The following is a 26,751-nucleotide window of genomic DNA, read 5'->3' on the forward strand; positions in this document are numbered from 1 at the left end:
TACAGTATTGATCAGCTATTAGGGGGATGAAGGGATGTCTTATACAGTATTGATCAGCTGTTAGGGGGATGAAGGGATGTCTTTATACAGTATTGATCAGCTGTTAGGGGGATGAAGTTGTTTCTTATACAGTATTGATCTGCTGTTAGGGGGATGAAGGGGTGTCTTATACAGTATTGATCAGCTGTTAGGGGGATGAAGGGATGTCTTTATACAGTATTGATCAGCTGTTAGGGGGATGAAGGGGTTTCTTATACAGTATTGATCAGCTGTTAGGGGGATGGAGGGGTGTCTTATACAGTATTGATCAGCTGTTCAAGGGCCCACAGGAGTTCACTGGTGGTGAGCGAAGGATTGAAATGTAAATAAATTACAGTTAAATGAAACATTAAAGATACAAGACTCCAATATCGGACCCTTCTGAGTGAACAGGTCGGGAAAGTTTCCAAGTACCTGAATCACGTTTTTTTTAAAAAACCTCTGTTTCCTCCTGAATTCTGGAAAGTTGAAGTCAGCATTAAATGGAGCGACTGTGAGCCGGTGAGCGGTGACAGAGTGAGCGGGTAACCGGGTAACAGTGAGCGGGCAACCAGGTAACTGTGAGCGGGTAACCAGGTAACTGTGAGCCGGTGAGCGGTGACACAGTGAGCGGGTAACCAGGTAACAGTGAGCGGGTAACCAGGTAACTGTGAGCCGGGGGCGGTGACACAGTGAGCGGGTAACCAGGTAACAGTGAGCCGGGGACGGTGACACAGTGAGCGGATAACCAGGTAACTGTGAGCCGGGGGCGGTGACACTGTGAGCGGGTAACCAGGTAACTGTGAGCCGGTGAGCGGTGACACAGTGGGCGGGTAACCAGGTAACAGTGAGCTGGTAACCAGGTAACTGTGAGCCGGGGGCGGTGACACAGTGAGCGGGTAACCAGGTAACAGTGAGCGGGTAACCAGGTAACTGTGAGCCGGGGGCGGTGACACAGTGAGCGGGTAACCAGGTAACAGTGAGCCGGGGACGGTGACACAGTGAGCGGATAACCAGGTAACAGTGAGCCGGGGGCGGTGACACAGTGGGCGGGTAACCAGGTAACAGTGAGCTGGTAACCAGGTAACTGTGAGCCGGGGGCGGTGACACAGTGAGCGGGTAACCAGGTAACTGTGAGCCGGGGGCGGTGACACAGTGAGCGGGTAACCAGGTAACTGTGAGCCGGTGAGCGGTGACACAGTGGGCGGGTAACCAGGTAACAGTGAGCGGGTAACCAGGTAACTGTGAGCCGGGGGCGGTGACACAGTGAGCGGGTAACCAGGTAACAGTGAGCGGGTAACCAGGTAACTGTGAGCCGGGGGCGGTGACACAGTGAGCGGGTAACCAGGTAACAGTGAGTCGGGGACGGTGACACAGTGAGCGGATAACCAGGTAACAGTGAGCCGGGGGCGGTGACACAGTGAGCGGATAACCAGGTAACAGTGAGCTGGTAACCAGGTAACAGTGAGTCGGGGGCGGTGACACAGTGAGCTGGTAACCAGGTAACAGTGAGCCGGGGGCGGTGACACAGTGGGCGGGTAACCAGGTAACAGTGAGCTGGTAACCAGGTAACTGTGAGCCGGGGGCGGTGACACAGTGAGCGGGTAACCAGGTAACTGTGAGCCGGGGGCGGTGACACAGTGAGCGGGTAACCAGGTAACTGTGAGCCGGGGGCGGTGACACAGTGAGCGGGTAACCAGGTAACTGTGAGCCGGTGAGCGGTGACACAGTGGGCGGGTAACCAGGTAACAGTGAGCCGGTGAGCGGTGACACAGTGAGCGGGTAACCAGGTAACTGTGAGCCGGTGAGCGGTGACACAGTGAGCGGGTAACCAGGTAACTGTGAGCCGGGGGCGGTGACACAGTGAGCGGGTAACCAGGTAACTGTGAGCCGGGGGCGGTGACACAGTGAGCGGGTAACCAGGTAACTGTGAGCCGGTGAGCGGTGACACAGTGAGCGGGTAACCAGGTAACTGTGAGCCGGTGAGCGGTGACACAGTGAGCTGGTAACCAGGTAACAGTGAGCGCTACTTGGTTGCCTAGTAACTGTTGCGCTCTCTGGGGGATACAGTGAGCCGGGGGCGGGCGGCGTTGTGATCCCGGGAGAGAGCCGGGCAGTCCTCGCCGCACACTGATGCAGAACACAAACGTGGCAAACGACAGCAGAGGGGGAAGGGGGAGAGCGCCCATCAAGACCAAATCGATCGGGGAGTTAGTCTTGCCCGGGGGCCCCGTGGGTCAACTGACAAAGGTAAATCAAGCCAAGCACAAAGAGCAGGAGGGGCTCAAGCGGACCAGCGTGGCGGTGCTCAAATATAACCCCGGCTTGGCCAAAGTGCACCACACCGACAAACGCAAGAGCTTCTTCAAGAGAGGCCGCAATAAAGACGTTGAGGAGTCTCGGCTATGGACCAACGTAGCCGGTGGCACAGGTAACAGGGACTGGAGGGGAGGGAGAGAGGGGCAACAGGCACCCATTGTTAAATATATAACCCTTGGGGAGGGGGGGAACCTATGTCTGTGTGTGAGACAGAGAAATATTCACTGTTAAATATTATCCCGAGGGAAAGGACCTCTGAGAAAGGGAAAGAAACATTCACTGTTAAATATAACCCTGAGGGAGGTTCTCTGTGTGTGTGGATTATAGTCTGCTGCATAAACCTACAGGAGAGAGAAAGATCCTTGAATAGAGACAGAGGGAGGAACCACATCGCTCACTGAAAGGTGTGTGCATGAACGTATTTGCACACACACACACACACACTCAGGAGAGACCAGGCTCGTACACTCTCCCAGGAGATTACATGACTGCCGGTGGGTGGGGTGGGTTGTGGCCCAATCGCACCGTGACTGTGTGGGACAAGCTCATGGACCAGCCCATCTTTTCCTATATGTGTCATCTCATAGACCAGGGCTCACAAGGAGTTCTAAATCCTGGTGTTTGTATCTGTTGTAGAGCGTGGTGAGGTCTACTCTTTATTTTTGAAAAGTATGCTCTAGTAACTCACTAGAAGGCCTGAGAAAAGCTAAAGATGTAAGAGGTTTGATTAGAGAATTGGGCATTTGCAGATCAAACCTGAAGAAAGGGAGAATGTTTGAAGGACAGAAAACGGCACCAACAAAAAAGTATAAATTCGTTCAGTTGACATGCATCGCATGGTTCTTATTTTTTGTTCCAATCTTTTCACCCCGGCCCCACGTCCGCGCCCTCCCCCTGAAAGCACTGGTACCATTCCACCGATGTGGGCACCTTCTGGTACCTCGCCCAAGTAGTCAATGATGTGTGAGCATTACCAGTGAGTGCGCACAGGCAATTCAACAATAGCTTCCATTTATATAGTGCCTTTAAGATAAAAAAGAAATCCCAAGGCACCGGATAGATAGGCATATGGAAAACGGACACCAAATCAGGAAAGGAGAAATTAGGAGAGGTGACCAAAAACCTCTGTAACCTCCTCCAGCCCTACAACCCTCCGAGATCACTGCGCTCCTCCAATTCTGGCCTCTTGTGCATCCTTGATTTTCATCGCTCCATCATTGGCGGCTGTTCCTTCAGCTGCCTAGGCCCTAAGCTCTGGAATTTCCTCCCTTCACCTCTCTTCCTCTGCACTGCTCCCACCTTTAATACATTCCTTAAAGCCTACCTCTTTGTCCAAGCTTTAAGTCGCCTGTCCTAATAATCTCCTTATGTGGCTTGGTGTCAAATTTTGTTTGATAACCCTCCTATGAAGCGCCTTGGGATGTTTTACAATGTTAAAGACGCTACGTAAATGCAAGTTGTTGTTGTCAAAGAGATGAGTTCAACTGTAGGATGCATCGCAGCAGTGCCAGATTGGGTCCTCATCTAATACCCACTCGAGCACACTTCCACCATGGATCATTGGATAGCAGTTAGGAATGGGAACCCAAGACAACTCATTTCCCCTCCCTGACCTAGGGCACTGAGGCTAATTGTCAATTGGTGTGGCCCACGCTATTGCTCTGGCTGCGATCAGCTAACATAGCACAGGCCAGGGGTTGAACATGGTATGTTCTGGTCTGTGCGATTCCGCCATTCACTGGATAAACTCACTGAGCCATTGAAGGAGCGTTAATGGAAAAGGTTATGCAGCCCTTGATTCTGTAGCAAGTGCAGGAGCAGCACTGAGTAAAAGTACAAATGAAAAAGTACAGTATCAAAAGTGATAAATGTTGAGATAGAATTAACAAACAGATATACAGCGGTGCACAGTGCAGCTGTTGAACTCGTTGACATTTTTAATGCATGTCTGTTTTATTAATGATGTGGAGATGCCGGTGATGGACTGGGGTTGACAATTGTAAACAATTTTACAACACCAAGTTATAGTCCAACAATTTTTATTTGAAATCTACAAGCTTTCGGAGGCTTCCTCCTTCGTCAGGTAAATGTTTTTACCTGACGAAGGAGGAAGCCTCCGAAAGCTTGTAGATTTCAAATAAAAATTGTTGGACTATAACTTGGTGTTGTAAAATTGTTTACAATTGTTTTATTAATGTCACTAGCTCTTATCCTGTTAGTTGAAGAAATTTATATATTTCCTGTTGCATAAACTTGGCTTGTGTTCCCTTGAGGAGTGATCTGATTGAGGTTTTTAAAATCTTAAAAGGATTCAATAGGGTCGATAAGGAGAAACTATTTCTTTTGGTGGGGGAATCAAGAACGAGGGGGACATAATCTTAAAATTAGAGCTAGGCCATTTAGGGGGGAAATCAGGCAACACTTCTTCACACAAAGGGTAGTGGAAATCTGGAACTCTCTCCCCCCAAAAGGCTGTGGATGCTGGGACAATTGGAGCTTTAGAAGCTGAGAACGATAGATTTTTGTTAGGAATGGGTATCAAGGGATTATGGGGCTAAGGCGTGTAAAAGGAGTTGAGGAAAGATCAGCCATGATCTAACTGAGTGGTGGAACAGGCTCGAGAGGCTGAATGGCCTCCTCCTGTTCCTATGTGTAATTACTGGGACTCAGGTTAGGAAGAAAAGGGAAATGTAATCAGACTGTGACTCAGTGTTATCTCATTCAAATTGTTCAGTGCCATACCATAACCTAGACTCTTGCAATTTCTTTAAAAGTTGTAAAAATATTGATCAGAGATTTTTGATCTTTTTTTCTTCACAGAAAGGATTTTTGGTTTAAGATATGTTTAAGTGTTGTGCTTAAGTGAATTCACACAGGTTTTTTTTAAAAAAGCCACAGGCAGCAGGCATTGTTGGTGAGTCTTGAAGCCAGATGGACCATTTTGTGAAATGTCACAGCTCACAGTCTACTCCAGACTCATTCAATGAGGGCCTGTTGCCTGCTCCCAGCTACTTTAACCAGGATGACTCCAATTTATTTTGAGAACGATGTGATACATTGGATTGGATTTCCACCCCCCCTCCGAATGGACTTTGGGTGGCTGGCCGGCTGCCCCATAGTCCTGACGGGAGGCCTGGTCCATTTTGAGGGACTCCAGGGTCTTGCCAATCTCCATGCCAGAAGAAGGTAGGTCCGTGGTGTGGGGGGGGGGGGGGGGGGGTCCGGACTCGGTGGGGGAGTGGGAGAGCCGGAGTGGCATAACCTATTCGACATAACTCCATTATTTAATTGTAAACAATTTTACAACACCAAGTTATAGTCCAACGATTTTATTTTTAATCCCACAAGCTTTCGGGGGCTTTCCCCTTCCTCAGGCGGTGTGGTTTTTCCACACCGCCTGAGGAAGGGGAAAGCCCCCGAAAGCTTGTGGGATTAAAAATAAAATCGTTGGACTATAACTTGGTGTTGTAAAATTGTTTACAATTGTTAACCCCAGTCCATCACCGGCATCTCCACATCATGGCTTCCATTATTTAAAAGAAGGATCCGGGTCAGCAGACATACATAGAACTTATGGACCAGAAAGTTTAATGTAAGTTGTCGGGAGAACCTTTTGAAGTGACATTGAGAGATCTAGTGGGTGAAACGTAAGAAAGCTATGACTTGTTAAAAAGAGTCAGTATGATCCAGGAAAGGGAGGTCACGTTCAGCTGGCCAGTTGGAGCTTTTCAAACCATTATTGAAATAGTGGATAGGGAAAATATGGTTTATATTATGTACTTGGATTTTCAGACAGCTTTTTGCAAGGCTCCACATTAGGCAATCAATGACTAAGTTAGGAGTCCTAAAATAATCAGGACATGGGATCTGAAACTAGCTTAAAAACAGCTACAAAATGGGAACTTTTCAGGCTTGAAGGAAGTCAGAAGGGGGTACCACAGGGACCGTTCTCGACCCCTTGCTATTATCAACATATAACCAGTGGACCTCTCATGGCATTGCTCGCAGTGAGTAGGATGGACGTTTGTGCAAAATAAGGGGATGGTGGTAAAGTGATTGTTCATTGGCTCAAATTTCCCACAAACCAAGCAGGATCCATGGAGATCAAATGTGTTTTGATCAGCTCCTGGGAAAATTTGAGTCAATCAAAAAGTGAAATATTTTGTGCCCGGACACATTTAACGTGTGATTTGCAGCACGCACAGGACCTTTTAATGTATTATTGATCAATCTCCCAGGACATTGCTGGCGGGAAGCTTGAGAATATGTTGTTTTTTTAGGGATAGGAGGATTAGACGGTATAATAGGGAATGTGTAATGTTAGAGCCAAATAGAAATAATGATCAAACAAATCTAAACAGTTGAAAATTGAGATAAAAATGTATATTGTAAGGTTTTATACAATTGCAACGGTTTGGAAAAAGAGAAATTAACAGTCAAGATGAATTAATGTATAAGATATAAAAGTAAATAGCAAAATGTATTTATATATGAATGTGTATATTTGGTGTGTGTGTATATACACTATTTTTGTACATTGTATATGAAGTATTGAGCATAATTGAATGAAGTATCTTGTATATAAATCATACAATAAAAGTATTTTGAGAATTTTATATTTGTGTGAGTGTCAGTTTCTTTGCTGATCGAAGTGATGATGTGACATTGAAGGAGTAACAGTCAGAGCAGGTGGTGTGAGGAGTCATGTTTCAGGATTGAGGAGGTACGAAATATAAGAGAAGGAAAGAGGAGCAACAAATTGGACTTTGTGGAGGTTGGTGAAGGCGAGTGCAGAAGAGCTTGTAGTGGCAGCGGTGGGGGGGTTGAAGTTGAGTGACGGGAAGTGCTGCAAGGTTCGAGAAGGAAAGTCAGTGGTTCAAGAGAAATTTGGTGGTGAGTGGAGAATAGGATAGTGGGATAAGGTCAGAGCAAGAAAGAGGGACCCAGGGTCTCTCGCTGAAGTTATGGCAGAGGACCAGGAGAATCCTCCCTCCTCCCCTCCCCTCTTCCCTCTTCCCTCCCTCCCCTCTCCTTCCCCCCCTCCCCCCATCCTGCTGGGGAATTTCATGGCCAGTATACCTGTAATCACTGAGGAGGGAGGTTTCACAGCATGGAGACTTTCAAAGACTTGCATTTATATAGTGCCTTTCATGACCTCAGGATATCTCATGTAAGGAATCTTACAACACCAGGTTATAGTCCAACAGTTGTCCAACAACCTGGTGTTGTAAGATTCCTTACATTTGTCCACCCCAGTCCATCACCGGCATCTCCACATCAGGATATCTCAAAGCACTTTACAGCCAAGTGTAGTCACTGTTGTAATGTAGGAAATGCGGCAGCCAATTTGCGCACAGCAAGGTCCCACAAACAGCAATATGATAATGAACAGATAAGCTGTCTTAGGTGTTGGTTGAGGGATGAATATTGGTCAGGACACTGGGGAGAACTCGCCTGCTCTTGTTTAAAATAGTGCCACGGGCACCTCCACATCCATCTGAGAGGGCAGAGGGGGGGCCTCATCCAAAAGACGCACCTCCAACAGTGCAGCACTCACTCAGCGCTGCACTGGAGTGTCACCCTTGATTTTGGGCTCAAGTCTCTCGAGTGGGACTTTGAATCCACGACCTTCTGACTCAGAGGTGAGAGTTCTACCCACTGAGCCACAGCTGACACCTAAAGTCAAATAAAAAGAGAAGCAGAAAACACGGAGAAGGACTAAAAGGGAGAGTGGGAAATACAAACACCTTGAGTGGGAGTTTAAAAAAATACATCAGAGTGGGAGCAGAACTAAAAGGAGAAATATTGGAAACTACTTAAAAGGAAACAGTACAGCTACAGTTAAAAATACAAATAATGGAAACGGCACAAATAACACACACAAATACCTTAATTGACTTTTAAAAAATGACAAATGCTGAGAGTGGGACTGAAAACGAACAGCAGAGCCATATTCTAATCAAGACAGAGGGGAGGTGGGAGTTAAAAGGAAACAGCAAAGTTATACGTAAAAGTAACACTAAAGATAAGATATATAACATTTATGGGGCTTTAAAGAAAATACAAAGATCAGAAATGGGTTGTACAAAAACAGAAATACCAGGAGTAAGACTGAAAAAAATCAGAAATAGTAGGAGTGGGGTTAAAAATAAAATAGAAAGACCAGGAGCAGAAGTTAAAACAAAGCACAAACAGAAGGACCAAGACTAAAGAAAACCCACAAATGTAAGGAGCAGCACTAAAAAAGAACAGAAACATTGGAGTGAGACTTTTTCGTAAAAAAAAGAGAAACACCAGGAACAGCAGTAGAAAAAAAACTAGAAATATGACTCAGAAAAAGTACAAACAGGAACGGGAACTAAAAGTGAAATAAACACAAACAGTCAGAGTGGGCTTGAAAAATGTAATGTGATGTGATGTGGAGTGACCTATTCCTCATCTACATGCTGCCCCTTGAAGACATCATCCAAAAACACGACGTCAGATTCCACATGTACTGACGACACCCAGCTCTATCTCACCACCACCTCTCTCGCTCCCTCCACTGTCTCTGATTTGGCACGCTGCTTGTCCAGTATTGGATGAGCAGAAATTTCCTCCAATTAAATATTGGGACGAGTGTAGCCATTGTGCTCGGTCCCTATCACTAACTCTGTTCCCTAGACACTAACTCCATCCTCCTCCCTGGCCACTGTCTGAGGCTGAACCAGACTGTTCACAACCTTGGCGTCCTATTTGACCCTGAGCTGAGCTTCCGACCCCATATCCTCGCCATCACCAAGACCGCCGACTTCTACCTCCGTAACATTACCCGTCTCCGCCCCTGCCTCAGCCCATCTGCTGCTGAAACCCTTATCCATGCTCCTGTTATCTCCAGACTCAACTATTCCAATGTTCTCCTGGCTGGCCTCTCACCTTCCACCCTCCATAAACTTCAGCTCATCCAAAACTCTGCTGCCCGTATCCCAACTCACACCAAGTCCCGTTCATCCATCCATCTGTGCTCAGTGACCCCCGGTCCGGCAACGCCGGAGGAGGGGACCGAGTGTAACATATCAAAGTTTGCAGATGATACAAAGATGGGAGGGAAAGTGGAGAGTGAGGAGGACATAAAAAACCTACAGGGGGATATAGACAGGCTGGGTGAGTGGGCGGAGATTTGGCAGATGCAATACAATATTGGAAAATGTGAGGTTATGCACTTTGGCAGGAAAAATCGGAGAGCAAGTTATTATCTTAATGGCGAGAAACTGGAAAGTACTGCAGTACAAAGGGATCTGGGGGTCCTAGTGCAAGAAAATCAAAAAGTTAGTATGCAGGTGCAGCAGGTGATCAAGAAGGCCAACGGAATGTTGGCTTTTATTGCTCGGAGGATAGAATATAAAAACAGGGAGGTATTGCTGCAGTTATATAAGGTATTGGTGAGACCATACCTGGAATACTGCATACAGTTTTGGTCTCCATACTTAAGAAAAGACATACTTGCTCTCGAGGCAGTACAAAGAAGGTTCACTCGGTTAATCCCAGGGATGAGGGGGCGGACATATGAGGAGAGGTTGAGTAGATTGGGACTCTACTCATTGGAGTTCAGAAGAATGAGAGGCGATCTTATTGAAACATATAAGATTGTGAAGGGGCTTGATCGGGTGGATGCGGTAAGGATGTTCCCAAGGATGGGTGAAACTAGAACGAGGGGGCATAATCTTAGAATAAGGGGCTGCTCCTTCAAAACTGAGATGAGGAGAAACTTCTTCACTCAGAGGGTAGTAGGTCTGTGGAATTTGCTGCCCCAGGAAGCTGTGGAAGCTACACCATTGAATAAATTTAAAACAGAAATCGACAGTTTCCTAGAAGTAAAGGGAATTAGGGGTTACGGGGAGCGGGCAGGAAATTGGACATGAATTTAGATTTGAGGTTAGGATCAGATCAGCCATGATCTTATTGAATGGCGGAGCAGGCTCAAGGGGCCGATTGGCCTACTCCTGCTCCTATTTCTTATGTTATTATGTTCTTAAATTTAAATTCCTCATTCCTGTGTTCAAAACCCTCCATGGCCTCGCCCTTCCCTATCTCTCTAACCTCCTCCAGCCCTATATCCCTCCAAGAACTCTGCGCTCCTCCAATTCTCACCTCTTATGCATCCCCGATTTTCAACACCCCACAATTGGTGGTCAGCCTTCAGCTGCCTCGGCCCTGAGTTCTGGAATTCCTCCCCCTAAACCTCTCTACCTCTCTCTCCTCCTTTAAGATGCTCCTTAAATCCTAACTCTTTGACCAAGCTTTTGGTCACCTCTTATTATCTCTTCATGTGGCTTGGTGTCAAAATTTGTTTGATAACGTTGCTGTGAAGCGCCTTAGGATGTTAAAGAAGCTATATAAATGCAAGGTGACGTGATGTGGCGTAACATGGCGTGACGGGTGTGTGGCGTGACGGGTGTGTGGCGTGACGAGGTGTGGCGTGACGAGGTGTGTCGTGACGTGGTATGGCATGGTGTGACTTGGTGTGGCGTGACATGGCAGATCCAGACAGGACCAGAGGGCAGAATGTGACTCGTGGATTGGGAGAGGCATCGACCAGTGCTTAAGAGTGGTTTCAGGTCATCGAAGGGGGAGTGTGGTCAGACGGCACTCATCTCCACCATCCCTACAGAATATAGCCACAACCATTCTGAACCATACATTCACATCATAGATCCTAAACATAGCCTCTCGCAGCTACGTTGCTGTTCCTCCCCCAACTCCCCATCTCCTACTTCATGGTTCCTGTGTAGTGCTCCTTCCCTTGCACCCCTCAATCTTTCTCCAGTTTCTATACCATTGCCTCATTCCCATCATCTTCCCATCTCATATCTGTTGTCACTAACTCCTCTTCTTCCCAGCATAGCTTTGTTCTTATCACGTGCCCTTTGTAGTACTCTCTCAGCCCTCTATCCTGCACTCCAACTCATTCCCATCTCCCTCACCCCAGTATCATCCCACTTAACAATAACAACAACAACTTGCATTTATATAGTGCCTTTAACGTAGTAAAATGTCCCAAGGCACTTCATGGGATCGTTATCAAACAAAATTTGACATCAGCCACATAAGGAGATATTAGGACAGGTGACCAAAAGCTTGGTCAAAGAGGTAGGTTTTAAGGAGCATCTTAAAGGAGGAGAGGTAGAAAGGTGGAGAGGTTTAGGGAGGGAATTCAATTTATAAATAACCCATTTATAATCCCTACCTGAGCCCCTATTTCCTCTCCCCCCGTCTGCTTGACAACGCTCACAGGCTTGTGCTTCCTGTTTCCTCTCTTCCCCCTGCTGTAACTGCCCCCATTCCACACTGCGGCTATCCTTGGTTCATATTTTTTAAAATAAAATTAAAACACACTGCTCCTATTGCAGCTACTTACATTCAGGTTTTGGACTAACCTCAGTGTTGGGCAACAGGCCAACCAGGCCAGGAGTTTTCTTAACCCCTGAGCTGACCTGTGCTTTCACTCGCTCCCTGATGGCTCCACTCCACTTCCTGCTATCTGGCTGTGCCTTTTCCTCGATCATCATGGGCCATGCTCAGTACCACTTTCATCCGTTAGATAAAAGGCAGCTCTGTTCAGAATCTTATTGATTTGCAGCTTCACAGTTTGGAGTTTGTTTGAGAAGTGTTTATGGTGCTTAATTCTGTGAATATTTAGTTACGCTTCAAAGCAGCATGTAAACCCGTTCTTGTGAAGGTTATTTTGCTTCTTAAAAAAAAAGTAGAAGTAAGAAAGGGCAGACAACATATGCAGTAAAATTAATTTTATTCTTTCAAACTTTAATATTATCTCTTTGAAAATTGTAGCTCTAACTCTATGCAAATTAACTATAACTTAAGAAAGCCCATCACTTAAACAATGTTTTTTCCTCTGTGTCTCTTTCCCGCGGCTCCCTCTCTAGACCCTTCTCCCTCCGATACGCTCTTCTCTGCTTTTGAAGACACTTGGCCTTGCTCTTTTCTGTTGTGGTCTCCTTGCCCCCTACTCTTCACTGTTGTAGGGTCCCAGCCACAGTCTATACGCTAGTTATTGTCCAGCCTCTGACTGCCAACTCCTGCTTCCTACCCCACTGGTTGGTCATTTCTCCAGGATTACATTTAGATATATATCTTCACATAGAAAGGGGCTGCAGACCTGCCAACCAGTAGGACTGGGAGCCCATGGGCTGGGAAGCAGGAGTGCCAATCAAAGGCAAGATGCCAATGAGTCTGTGGAGTAGGGCTGGCAGCCAACGATAGTGAAGAATGAGCTCAAGAACTGATGATGGTGAAGAGGGGGAGCGGAAGCCAGATTGATACCGAGGCTAAAAGGGTTAAATCATGGGGACAGGTTGCATAAACGTGTGTATAGAAGATTGAGGGGTTGATCTAATTGAGGTGTTTAAAATGAGAAAAGGATTCAATAGAGTAGATAAAGAGAAATTATTTCCTCTGGTGGAGGAATCCAGAACAAGGGGACATCATTTTAAAATTAGAGCCAGGCCATTCAGGAGTGAAATCAGGAAGCACTTTTTCACACAAAGGGTACTAGAAATCTGGAACTCTCTCCAAATGGCTGTGGATGCTGGGACAATTGGAGCTTTCAAGACTGAGATCGCTAGATTTTTGTTAAGTAAGGGTATCAAGGGATACGGAGCAAAGGCAGATAAAAGGAGTTAAGGTACAGATCAGCCATGATCTGATTGAATGGAGGAGCAAGCCCGAGGGGCTGAATGGCCTACTGCTGTTCCTATGTAAACAAAGTTTGAATAAATAAGAGTTTTTTGGGATGAATGTTCGAATTGACCACAAGATTCAGTCATGCTAGCAGTAATTTTTTCTTCAGGTTGCATTATGGCAGTCACACTAAATAAAAAACCTGTAAATGGTTGATTTCTCCTCTAATGGTGTTTCTTGTGTTCTTTTTGTAGAGGTGCATTTCTCCGGCCATGCAGTGAGACATTTGAAACCACAATCTCAGAGGTTAGGCTTGAAATTTGATTCCCTTTTCCTCTTCTATTTAATTTGATTTTTTGCCTATTACACCCCAAGCAGGAAGTTGTTCTTAAAACTTATCAGTTTTAAACTCATTCGATTTCAGTTCTCCTGGGGTTCCAGGTAGAAAACGTATGGAGCCCAAATCCTCAGCAGCAAAGAAATCTTCAGCGACCAAAACGGATCAATTAATGACAACTCCAAAGAAGAAAACATCTGCCAGGCAACCTCTTTCAAAATCCACTCCACAACCTTGGACCCTAAAAAATAAAACAGGTAATATTCCATTAGACCGTGCAGTCAAATTGTTGCCAATTTTTCCCTGGTATCTTATTTAATAAGATTTTTCTTTTAATAGGCCGCAATTCTGATTCAGAGTCAGGTGAGTACATCTTTCCCTTACAGCATATGCTTCTTCAATAATTGTTAGTTACGACATAAAGCTAACACTTTTAAAACTTATAGGACATAATCTTTGTAGACAAGTTACCACTGCAGTGTTGCTCCCTTCGGTCTGCGTATTCCGCATTGAATTTACCCCAGCTGGAATGGATTAGCACGTAATGACTGGAAGGCTGGACTCTAAGGAGCTCTGAGTGGTAACTCCCCTGTGGCTGGAGGAAAATCAGTTTAGTCCTCCCATCCCATTGATGAGGGGAGTCAATCTACTTTGTAACTGTGCACAGCCAACTTGCATACTACGGTGCAGGGCTGTTACTTCACTATGTAGATGATGTAAGGTGAGACTGGACAGCATCTGTGACATTATCTGTACCCTAGGTGTTAGGGCACTCCACATTTACTGTTGTTTCAAAGAGTGGGTAGGGGGGAATTTGAGGAGGCTTATCCTGTGGCTGATGTGTCCCTTCATGTTTTATAGGTGCCTCAACAGATGTCCTCAACCTTCTGTGAGGTGGCCCTGTGAAGGATCCTGGAGAAGGGTGATATCATCCCTCCTTTCTTCTTAGTTAGCTGTACACCCCATAGATGTTGGAGGTCCAATATCAGAAGAGTCTACCTCTTCCTCTTCGTTTATCATCCTCCTCCTCAGATTCAGTGATTGGGGTCTTCAACCAAAGATGCAGCCACGGGCAGTGATGTGAATGAATCTGTATCTATATTAATACGTCTATATCTATAGCAATTATGAACATTTAATTTCAAACTCCACATCTTTTAATGGACTGCTACATAAGATGGCAAATTATGTTTTTACTTGTAAAGTTTCTCTGGAATACAGATTAAAAAAATGATGAATGTTATACATGTTTTTGTCTACTATGCAATGTGATAATGTAATCAATAACGTGTTAGCCAATTATGTGTGGTTGATTTATGTATTCAGTGGATGACATGGTATAATTTAAACCGTTAAAAATAAATTAATCCATGGACTCCAGGTGCGGTTTTTGTTATGGTTTTGGGTTATTTTACCTTTTTTTTACTCTAGATATTTTTGGCTTCAGTGTTTCAGACTACATTTGTAGGTGCTCCCTATATTCTCAACAGTGTCTTCACTTGCCCTGATATCTAGGTAGAATATCATAGTGCACCCAGGATAATGAACAGAAAACCCTTTTTAGAGTACTTTAACTATTAGTTCTGTCCCTTGTCTTCATGAGATCCTCCCTGAAAGACCTTGAAAGTTGGTAGAATGACACTAGAGTTTTAGGCTTTAACTGCCAAACAAATTTATTAAACGGTAATACAACCAGTGAATAATGGCAGTAACAAAACATGTATTATCACTGTCTTGGTTAAGTTTGGCTCATTCCTTGTATAGTAGAAAATAATAGATAGTTTGCAACTCTTTGCTAAACTGTGCTGTAATTTTTCTCTGTTGGCCGGGAAATTCCTCGGAACTGCTCCCACTCAGCCACCGTAACTCCGCTGGAAATGTGGCGGAAACGGGTGAAAATGGAGTTTTCGCCATACTTCCGGCAAGTTACAGTGGCAGAGTGAGATCAGCTCTGAGGAAACTCCGGACCTAGTCATTCATTTCCCCTTTTTTTAAAACCAACTACTGAAGTTATCTGTCTCAACTAACTCTCTTCAAAAGTTGCTTCTAAGGTTGCAGATATAGCTTGGTGATTTGAAAAAGGCAAGCTCATAAATACCTCCAAAATGGTGACCAGAGCCTTGTTAGTTTAAATAACTGTCAGTAAAATTCAAAAGGAGCTGCCAATCAAACACATGTTTGAACAAACCACAGACAGTGTTTGTATTTGAATTGAGTGGCTTGGCCTCTACCACAGACACTGTTTCTTCAGACACACTGACTGATTATTCCAACAAAATGAGCTGGAACATTCTTCTATGAGTGAAGTTGGTTTTGAACCTCGTATGTGCTATAACAAAATTGAAGAAGCCAATACAAAGCTAAGGCTTCATTCTGGCCAGTCTTCTCCTCCCAAACCAGATTAGGACGTACAGTCATTTACATCTCAGCAGCAATCAGTTTTTATTTCAAATGGTGGAACACTCTTGCCTGTACCCATTCTTCTGAGATGTTTATTATGTGACACTATTAAATGTTTGATCCTTTTAGACCATTCATGCATCTCGATCAACTCATAAAAGTAATTGATTTGGCTCTGTTTATGTAAGGGGAATTTTCTGACATCTTGTAACTGGCAGCAGAATGAGGAGGGAGCTGGAATTTAACAGAAACCCAATTTGGGTGGGATGTGCTTTCCAGACGGCAGCTAGGACTCCTCATTCCCTGGCTGCAACAATGGCACAGGATGGTGGGCAGTTCTTTCAGATTTGGGGTAATACCCGGGTGATTCCAATTCTGCTTCACAGCTGCTAATCAGAAATTGCTAAACTGGACTTAAACTTAGAGAAGCTGGGATTGTTCTCCTTAGAGCAAATCAGTTTAAGGGGAGATTTAATCGAGGTGTTCGCAATTATGAGGGGTTTTGGTAGAGTAGAAAGGAAGAAACTTTTTCCACTGGCAAGAGGGTCAGTAACCAGAGGACACAGATTTAAGATAATTGGCAAAAAATCCAGAGGGGAGATGAGGAAACATTTTTTTTACGCAGCGAGTTGTAATGATCTGGATTGCACTGCCCTGAAAGAGTGGTGGAAGCAGATTCAGTAGTAACTTTCAAAAAGGAATTGGGCATATACTTGAAAGGGAGAAATTTGCAGAGCTATGGGGAAAGAGCAAGAGAATGGGATTAATTGGATAGCTCTTTAAAAGAACCAGCACGGGCACGATGGGCCGAATGGCCTCCTTCTGTGCTGTATGATTCTATGGCTTCTGCGATTTGACCCAGCAACTGCCAGTGAGAGCAGCAGCTAAAAGAAGTAGTGGGTGGGTCTTCCAGCGTATGGTCCCACGGGCACCCATAGAACACCACTAATTGGAGGGGGCAGCGCGCTGGGCTTCTGGTTCAAGGTCAACGTCGGGGATGCTGGGGGTGGGGGTTTCAAGCCATGCCTCTGAGCCCAAATAGAGCACTAGCAGGAGGAGAACATTGAATCAATGATGGAGCTCAGTAGAAACGGCCTGGTTCCTAGGAAGGGAGACGGGCAAATCAGAGGACCCAGGGGGGTGGGGAGGTGGAAGAGGCCAGAGAGGAACTACAGCTGAAATAAACAATAGCACGTACAATAATTAGGTAAAATAACTCACTTGGAGGGACTTTGTAACCTAACAGTCAAACAGGTGAAACTATAGATTGAAACAGAAGGAACTGTGGCAGTTTTCCACTGTAAGAATAAGGAAAATAAAGCCCGAAGCAATTGGAGTTCTGTTTAAGACAATGTTTAAAGGAAGAAGGAATAATAGAGTCTTATAAGATACAATTATCAAGAATCTCTTTGTGGAAAAGGTTACAAACTACAGGGTGGAGGGAAGAAAATTATTTTTATTGTTGAATCAAGAAGGTCAAAGAAAGGTTATGTAAAAGGAATCCATTTGAGGATCTCTGAAAAAAAGAAAAGAAAGACTTGAATTTATATAGTGCTTTTCACAATCTCAGGACATCACAAAGCACTTTACAGCCAATGAAGTATTTTTGAAGTGTAGTCACTGTTGTAATGTAGGAATCACAGCAGCCAAATTAAACACAGCAATTTGATAATGGCCAGATAATCTGTTTTAATGATGTTGGTTGAGGGATAAATATTGGCCAGGCCACTGGGGATAACTCCACTTCTATCAAGATAGTGCCATGGGATCTTTTACATCCACTTGAGAGGATAGACAGGGCCTCAGTTTAACATCTCATCTGAAAGACAGTTCCTCCAACAAAGCAGCACTGCCCCAGTACTGCACTGGAGTATCAGCCTAGATTTTGTGCTTGAGCGGGACTTGAAACTACAACCTTCCTTAACTCAGAGGTAAGAGGGCTACCAACTGAGTCACTGCTGACACTGACTTGGAGAAGGCTGAAGGGAAGCAAAATGAGGAAACAATTTAGCTTGGTTGAAACTTTAGGAGTAACTGACTGTATCAAAGTAAACGAGACAGCAAAGAGCAGAGTCATGGAGACGGAGTCTAAAGATATCACTGAACACTCGTGTTGTTTTAAGGCTTTATTACCAATTATTTTGCATTTCCATATGAAGAGTTGCTATTTAATAAAATATTTACTTTATTTTGTAACTCAAATTTCTTAGAGTAACAACTCTGCGATCAAGGGAGGCAGATTGGAATGATTTTGATGTAGGGGGACACAATTTGGGATGGAAACCAGATCCGCTGGATTTCTGCCCCTCATAACTACCCTGAGAAATTGTGCTCAGGGAGAGGGACAAAACTTCTCCTGTCCATTCCAATTGCATAGATCCAGCTCCCTGGGGGACATGTTTGGGGGTGTTCCCGGACTTTCCCAGAAATTGCACCCAAAGTACCCCATAGGTCCAGTGGGACTATGTCTGCTGAGAGCAGGTGGAGATCTCATTCTTGGCCTAGCGAAGGCCCTGACGGGGTGAGGGGGAGGGGGGGTTTGGTGGGGAGGTTAGGGGGAGGGGTGGGGAACGAAAGTATTCGATCAGTTACTAAAGACAAAGTTTCCCCTCTGTTCCCCGAGGGAAATTTTAAAAATGATGTGCTCCATTTTCTTCAGGAGACTTTAGGCAAGGCATTTTTGCAGCCAGTACGTTAATAAATTGTTCAACTAAAATATGGAGCTCCTGTTCTTTGGATCTTAAAGATGATATTGAGACAGCCAAATTGAGTCAGGCTGAGGAGGGAGGGGAAAGTTTGAATGCAGTCACTGTCAGGTATTTAAACAGATGAACGTGTCTAATTTGAATCTGTTGCTGGGTTCATTAGTAACATGGGGCTTAGCAATATCCGAAGGGTCCTATACCCAACAATGCAAGAATACTTGTAATTCTTCCTTGGTACACAAGTCATATTTGAGCATCTATTTGATGTTTGTGACTCCAGATCAGTTATAGGACAGTAGCTTTGTTAGCAGTCCATGCTTTGCTACTGATCACTGTGTCTTTTTTGAAGTGGAGATGCCGGTGATGGACTGGGGTTGACAATTGTAAACAATTTTACAACACCAAGTTATAGTCCAGCAATTTTTATTTTAAATTCACAAGCTTTCGGAGGCTTCCTCCTTCCTCAAGTGAATGTTGTGGAAATGAAATCCTCGAAATGAAATCGCATTGGGTTCATGTCACGCTGTCAAGAAAGCCAACGGAATGTTGGCTTTTATTGCTAGGGGGATAGAATATAAAAACAAGGAGGTATTGCTGCAGTTATATAAGGTATTGGTGAGACCGCACCTGGAATACTGCATACAGTTTTGGTCTCCATACTTAAGAAAAGACATACTTGCTCTCGAGGCAGTACAAAGAAGGTTCACTCGGTTAATCCCGGGGATGAGGGGGCGGACATATGAGGAGAGGTTGAGTAGATTGGGACTCTACTCATTGGAGTTCAGAAGAATGAGAGGCGATCTTATTGAAACATATAAGATTGTGAAGGGTCTTGATCGGGTGGATGCAGTAAGGATGTTCCCAAAGATGGGTGAAACTAGAACTAGGGGGCATAATCTTAGAATAAGGGGCTGCTCTTTCAAAACTGAGATGAGGAGAAACTTCTTCACTCAGAGGGTGGTAGGTCTGTGGAATTTGCTGCCCCAGGAAGCTGTGGAAGCTACATCATTAGATAAATTTAAAACAGAAATAGACAGTTTCCTAGAAGTAAAGGGAATTAGGGGTTATGGGGAGCGGGCAGGAAATTGGACATGAAGCTGAGTTCGGATCGGTCAATGCCCTGTGGGTGGCGGAGAGGGCCCAGGGGCTATGTGGCCGGGTCCTGCTCCGACTTCTTGTGTTCTTTAGATTTGTGGTTGGGATCAGATCAGCCATGATCTTATTGAATGGCGGAGCAGGCTCGAGGGGCCGATTGGCCTACTCCTGCTCCAATTTCTTATGTTCTTATGTTCTTATGTTCTTACACGCTACCCCACCAGCGAACAAATGTTATCTGTTTTTAACATAACGGGTCAGTCTTTTTTGAAGATATCGGAAGGAACAAGAGGCTGAGATTTCATTATGCACGTAAGCTACAAAAAGCCGAGAGTTTGTGCTAGAAAGTCAACTACGCTGTTGGGATCTCAATAAGGAGAGATTCAATTCACTAGTGCAAAACTGGAGTGAGATTTTAGGAAATTAAAGGTTTTTCAGATGGAATACCAGCTCTTTGGAGTAAGATACAGTCACGTGGGAGGCTTTACAGTGCTGGGTAAAATGTTTTTTAAGTTTCAGACTTGAGAAATCAATTGGCTTCTCTCTAATCGGTTAAAGATTGGTGAAATCCCGTGAGGGGGCAGTAATGAAACCTTGGAAGCATCATTGGAAGCTAAATATGAATTCAGTTCATCACGTACCAATGAGCAGAATTTGCAGAATGAAGGAAAATATGATATGGCTGGAAAATTTCTGGTTTTCCACTCTGGGTAGCAGAGGGTGCAAGGGTTCCTCCAGCTGGCCAGGAGGTGGATGGCAACATGGAAACACATCCTCCACAGCTTGTGTACTTATATGGAAACTGTTCATTTTAGAATTAGATCAAGAAGTGATGATTATTTCCCTAATTTTTCAGTATTTTCTCACATCTCGTTGGCACCACATGTGTTGTAATTTCCGGATATTTTAATGAGCTGTTCCCTCTTGTCATTGTTTCGCCATGCTTCCCATAAGCAGATCTTGCACCCCCTATGAACCAGTACCGGCCGCCCTGTGATTTTCTGGCCCTGCACAGACTTCATACCCTCCAGACTCTCACAATCCCAGATTGCTCGTGCCCACTGCACTTTATTTCTCTCCAAGCTACTGCAGAAGATGATTTTACTAACACGCCACACTTGAGCTGGGCTCAGATTCCAAATTAACGAACTATATTTATTTACAGACATTGAACAAGTAGGGCACATACAGAACAGCAGAAGGTCATGTACACTGACAGCAGCAAATGGCCTGATCTGTTATAACTGCACTCTGCTCCTCGCACAGTACAGCGTACCATGTAGATTCACCAGGCTGATGCCAGGGATGGGAAACTGTAATTATGAAGAGAGACTTGAGATACTGGGACTGTTTCTATTGGAAAAGAGAAGGCTAAGAGGAGATTTAGTAGAGGTTTTTCAAATTATGAATAGTTTTAATAGTGACTAGGGAAAGGCTATTTCCTCTGGGTAGCCAGTTATAAGGGGTTATCACTTTAAAATTATCACAGAGTGAGGAGAGAGGTTAGGAAAAAATTCTTTGCGCAAAGGTTTGTTGGAGCATTGCCACAGACAATGGTTCAGGCGGAGACCATTGCATCTTTTAAGGGAAAATTGGATAACTATTTGAAGCAGAGGAACATACAGGGCTACAGTGGGCCAGTAAGACTAGTCCTGGATTGCACTAGCTTGGGACACACAAGATGGGCCAAATGGTCTCCTTCTGTGTTGGAATCTTCTATGGTTCTCATGTTGCTACTGAATATAGATTGTAAGATCATAACAAAGATCCTAGCAGAAAGACTGGAGACGGGACTATCAAATGCAGTTCAAAAAGTTCACGTAGGCTTTGTGAAAGGTACATTAACTCTGGGTAGCATGAGGTACCTCTTGACCCTGATGTCAATGTATTGATCCTCTGTACATTGTGTTATGCTTCAGATAAAAGGCCATTAACTCCTCCAGCTCCATGAAGCAGTCTCATTGACCGTCAGACTTATCAGACATCATGCACAAATTATGTAATTATGTATTTTGACATGATTTTTTAAATCATTGCGTGATCATGAGTTTATGAGCAAACGAGAAAAGGTTTGCCAAACATATTTTTATGAAGATGTCCCTTATCAACTTAATTTAGACCATGATAGCAATTCAAAGACATGGACATCTGACTGGATTTTTTCAAAAAGTAAATTTGACTTTCTGTCAGGTAAATCATGGATATTTGTAACCTTTTGCTTCAATGTATTTTTTTTATTTGTTCATGGAATGTGGGCGTCGCTGGTGAGGTCAGCATTTATTGCCCATCCCTATTGCCCTTGAGAAGGTGGTGTGAGCCGCCTTCGTGAACCGCTGCAGTCCGTGTGGTGATGGTTCTCCCACAGTGCTGTTAGGAAGGGAGTTCTAGGATTTTGACCCAGCGACGATGAAGGAACAGTGATATATTTCCAAGTCGGGATGGTGTGTGACTTGGAGGGGAACGTGCAGGTGGTGTTGTTCCCATGTGCCTGCTGCCCTTGTCCTTCTAGGTGGTAGAGGTCGCGGGTTTGGGAGGTGCTGTCGAAGCAGCATTGGCGAGTTGCTGCAGTGCATCCTGAGGATGGTACACACTGCAGCCACGGTGCGCCGGTGGTAAAGGGAGTGAATGTTTAGGGTGGTGGATGAGATGCCAATCAAGCGGGCTGCTTTGTCCTGGATGGTGTCGAGCTTCTTGAGTGTTGTTGGAGCTGCACTCATCCAGGCAAGTGGAGAGTATTCCATCACACTCCTGACTTGTGCCTTGTAGATGGTGGAAAGGCTTTGGGGAGTCAGGAGGTGAGTCACTCGCTGCAGAATACCCAGCCTCTGACCTGCTCTTGTAGCCACAGTATTTATGTGGCTGGTCCAGATAAGTTTCTGGTCAAAGGTGACCCCCAGGCTGTTGATGGTGGGGGATTCAGAGATGGTAATGCTGTTGAATGTCAAGGGGAGGTGGTTAGACTCTCTCTTGTTGGAGATGGTCATTGCCTGGCACTTGTCTGGCACGAATGTTACTTGCCACTTATGAGCCCAAGCCTGGATGTTGTCCAGGTCTTGCTGCATGCGGGCACAGACAGCTTCATTATCTGAGGGGTTGCGAATGGAACTGAACACTGTACAATCATCAGCGAACATCCCCATTTCTGACCTCCGGATGGAGGGAAGGTCATTGGTGAAGCAGCTGAAGATAGTTGGGCGTAGGATACTGCCCTGAGGAACTCCTGCAGCAATGTCCTGGGACTGAGATGATTGGCCTGCAACAACCACTACCATCTTCCTTTGTGCTAGGTATGACTCCAGCCACTGGAGAGTTTTCCCCCTGATTCCCATTGACTTCAATTTTACTAGGGCTCCTTGGTGCCACACTCGGTCAAATGCTGCCTTGATGTCAAGGGCAGTCACTCTCACCTCACCTCTGGAATTCAGCTCTTTTGTCCATGTTTGGACCAAGGCTGTAATGAGGTCAGGAGCCGAGTGGTCCTGACGGAACTCAAACTGAGCATCGGTGAGCAGGTTATTGGTGAGTAAGTGCCGCTTGATAGCACTGTCGACGACACCTTCCATCACTTTGCTGATGATTGAGAGTAGACTTATGGGGCGGTAGATTGGCCAGATTGGATTTGTCCTGCTTTTTGTGGACAGGACATACTTGGGCAATTTTCCACATTGTCGGGTAGATGCCAGTGTTGTAACTGTACTGGAACAGTTTGGCTAGAGGCATGGCTAGTTCTGGAGCACAAGTCTTCAGCACTACAGCCGGGATGTTGTCGGAGCCCATAGTCTTGGCTGTAGCCAGTGCACTCAGCTGTTTCTTGATATCAAATGGAGTGAATCGGATTGGCTGAAGACTGGCTTCTGTGATGGTGGGGATATCGGGAGGAGGCCGAGATGGATCATCCACTCGGCACTTCTGGCTGAAGATGGTTGCAAATGCTTCAGCCTTGTCTTTTGCACTCACATGCTGGACTCTGCCATCATTTTTTTTATTCATTCATTGGATGTGGGCGTCGCTGGCAAGGCCAGCATTTATTGCCCATCCCTAATTGCCCTTGAGAAGGTGGTGGTGAGCTGCCTTCTTGAACCGCTACTTCCTTGTTCTCCCACAGTGCTGCTATGTAGGGAGTTCCAGGATTTTGACCCAGCGACAATGAAGGAACGACGATATATTTCCAAGTCAAGGATGGGGATGTTCACAGAGCCTCCTCCTCCCGTTAGTTGTTTAATTGTCCACCACCATTCACGACTGGATGTGGCAGGACTGCAGAGCTTTGATCTGATCTGTTGGTTGTGGAATCGCTTAGCTCTGTCTATAGCATGTTGCTTCTGCTGTTCAGCATGCATGTAGTTCTATGTTGCAGCTTCACCAATTTGGCACCTCATTTTTAGGTATGCCTGGTGCTGCTCCTGGGATGCTCTTCTACACTCCTAATTGAACTAGGGTTGATCCGCTGGCTTGTTGGTAATGGTAGAGTGAGGAATATGCCGGGCCATGAGGTTACAGATTGTGCTGGAATACAATTCTGCTGCTGCCCCACAGCACCTCATGGATGCCCAGTTTTGAACGCTAGATCTGTTCTGAATCTATCCCATGTAGCACGTGGTAGTGCCACACAACTAGTTGGGTGGTGTCCTCAGTGTAAAGACGGGACTTTGTCTCCACAAGGACTGTGCAGTGGTCGCTCCTACCAATACTGTCATGGACAGATGCAATTGCAACAGGTAGATTGGCGAGGACAAGTCGGTTTTTCCCCCTTGTTTTGGTTTGCTCACCACCTGCCACAGGCCCAGTCTGGCAGCTATGTCCTTCAGGGCTCGGCCAGTAGTAGTGCTACTGAGCCACATTTGGTGGGACAGGACATACCCAGGGATGGTTGGCTGAAAGGTATGATTCTGTGAGTATGGCTATGTCAGGCGTACAAGTGAGTGGCTTGCTAGGCCATTTCAGACAGCAGGTTTCCTTCCCTGAAGGGCATTAGTGAACCAGATGGGATTTTACAACAATCAGGTAGCTTCATGCCACCATTACTTATGCTCGTTTTTTTTATTCCAGATTTTTTTTATTTAATTGAATTTAAATTCCCCAGTTGTCATGGTGGATTGGAACTCATGACTTTGGATTATTAGTCCAGGCTTTCTGGATTACTAGTCCAGTAACATAACCACTATGTTACCGTACCCGATAGGGGGGTCATAGTTTCTATTTATTCCAATGAACTGCCGTAGTAAATATGGGATCCTATTTTGAAATAGGAGGTCATGAAAACAAGTAATTAGGTGTTAAATGAGTTCAGTTACCATTGAGAACAAATGCACAATTATCTAACGCATTGCTTCTTAACTTACTGTCAGTGGCAAGTTCATAGGAACATAGGAACAGGAGTGGGCCATTCAGTCCCTCGAGCCTGTTCCGCCATTCAGTGAGATCATGGCTGACCTGTATCCTAACTCCATCCACCTGCCTTGGCTCCATATCTCTTAATACCCTTGGCTAGCAAAAATCTATTGATCTCAGATTTAAAATTAATAATTGAGCTAACATCTACTGCTTTCTGTGGGAGAGAGTGCCACACTTCTACCATCAATTGCATGAAGAAGTGTTTCCTAACTTCTCTCCTGCATGGCCTGGCTCTGATTTTAAGGTTATGTCCCCTTGTCCTAGACCCCCCCCACCAACGGAGAAAGTCTCTCTCTATCTACTCTATCAATTCCTTTCAAAATCCTAAAAACTTCAATCAAATCACCCCTTAACCTTCTATATTAAAGGGAATACAAGCCTAGTTTATGTAAGCTCTCATAATCTAACCCTTACAGCTCTGGTATCATTCTGGTGAATCTGCGCTGTACTCCTTCTAAGGCCATATATCCTTTTGAAGGTGCGGTTCCCAGAACTGTTCACAGTTCTCCAGATATGGTCTAACCAGGGCTTTGTATAGCTGTAGCAAAACTTCCTCCCCTTGTATTCTAGCCCGTTAGATATAAAGGCTAACATTCCATTAGCCTTTTTGATTATCCATCCAATGGGAAATTAATTAAAAATATTCAAAGTTACAAGCTAATAAGTGTGGTCTACAATAGTCTGGCCATAAAAGTGGAAAATTATGGCTAAGCACAAGATACACCTCAGACCATGTATTACTGAGACGAACGGTGTCATCTCGTCAAGGAGTACATAGAATTCAAAGATGAATATTTTTTGGTACCAAAACAAAATTGCATACAAAGAACGTCTGGCCTGTTGAAGTCAACAAAGTTTTGAAAATATCTTTAGAACTACTCATTGTGGTAGTGAGTTCCACATTCTGACCATTCTCTGGGTAAAGGAGTTCCATCTGAATTCTCCATTGGGTTTATTAGTGACTATCTTATATTTATGACCCCTAGTTTTGGACTGCCCCACAAGTGGAAACATTTTCTCCACGTCTACTCTATCAAACCCTATCATTATCTCAAAGACCTCTATGAAGATGTCCCCTATATAAGTCAAGGAGTACATAGAATTCATAGGTGAATATTACAGTTACGTAAATATATTTTTTACAGTTCCTAAAAACCTAAGCACTTATCAACAACAATGGTTTAAAACAGAAGGGCAATACCTCCCAAACAGAAACACTGACTACACAGAAAGAAGCCAAAGAATTGTCAGAACATCCTACTTCACATCATATGTGAATGCTGGTCCCCAAAGGCCACACAAGTAACCCCAAAAACTGAAAATCATCATCCAAGATCTTGACTTCAATCTCTCTACTTTAGAAGTACATCCTTTCCTTCCTTATGAAAATTAGAAATCAGTCTACCCTCCCACATCCTGAGCCACAGGGAACCAGGTTCTAAAATCCATGAACAAAATCCCAATTTCACAAATTCACAAATTCTAGTTTCAATGTCCTCCTTACCCATAACATTGAGGGTAAGCGCCAACAACATTTTTGTATCTCTGCATTCAAATGGATATTCTTCCAGCCTCAACTTTCCGGAAGGTACCCAATATTGGGGCCCGACAGGCACTAGCTATAATCCAAGGAAGGGACAAGGCATAAATGAGCTTTCCTTGCTTTAGGTATGGGGAATACAGTCGGACCGCGCTATACTGCAGAACATCTAAATCCAGGCAGACCTAAAAGGTAATTCTTCCTGTTGGTAGATATTCTGTCAAGTGTTGGAAAGTAGTAGATCAATTAAAAGGCCCCTGCTGGGA

At 44.8% G+C, this 26,751-nt stretch overlaps 1 protein-coding gene across 3 annotated transcripts in view; it reads left to right on the forward strand.

The window, feature by feature from the left end:
- The first annotated feature begins 2,094 nt into the window (after positions 1-2,094).
- LOC137333263 (uncharacterized) overlaps positions 2,095-26,751 on the forward strand; it is a 50,891-nt gene continuing 26,234 nt past the window's right edge. The window contains exons 1-5 of one of the 3 annotated variants that reach the window (XM_067997423.1): positions 2,095-2,449; positions 13,269-13,320; positions 13,439-13,608; positions 13,691-13,714; positions 14,213-14,657. In XM_067997423.1, coding sequence (XP_067853524.1) covers positions 2,152-2,449; positions 13,269-13,320; positions 13,439-13,608; positions 13,691-13,714; positions 14,213-14,244 — 576 coding nt within the window. In that variant the 5' untranslated portion in view covers positions 2,095-2,151 and the 3' untranslated portion in view covers positions 14,245-14,657. Of the gene's footprint in view, positions 2,450-13,268; positions 13,321-13,438; positions 13,609-13,690; positions 13,715-14,212; positions 14,658-26,751 lie in introns of those variants that run through there. The other 2 variants (XM_067997422.1, XM_067997424.1) reach the window with 2 other exon arrangements.

The sequence above is a fragment of the Heptranchias perlo genome, chromosome 16 (genome assembly GCF_035084215.1).
Source record: "Heptranchias perlo isolate sHepPer1 chromosome 16, sHepPer1.hap1, whole genome shotgun sequence".
In the NCBI taxonomy this organism is placed as follows: domain Eukaryota; kingdom Metazoa; phylum Chordata; class Chondrichthyes; order Hexanchiformes; family Hexanchidae; genus Heptranchias; species Heptranchias perlo.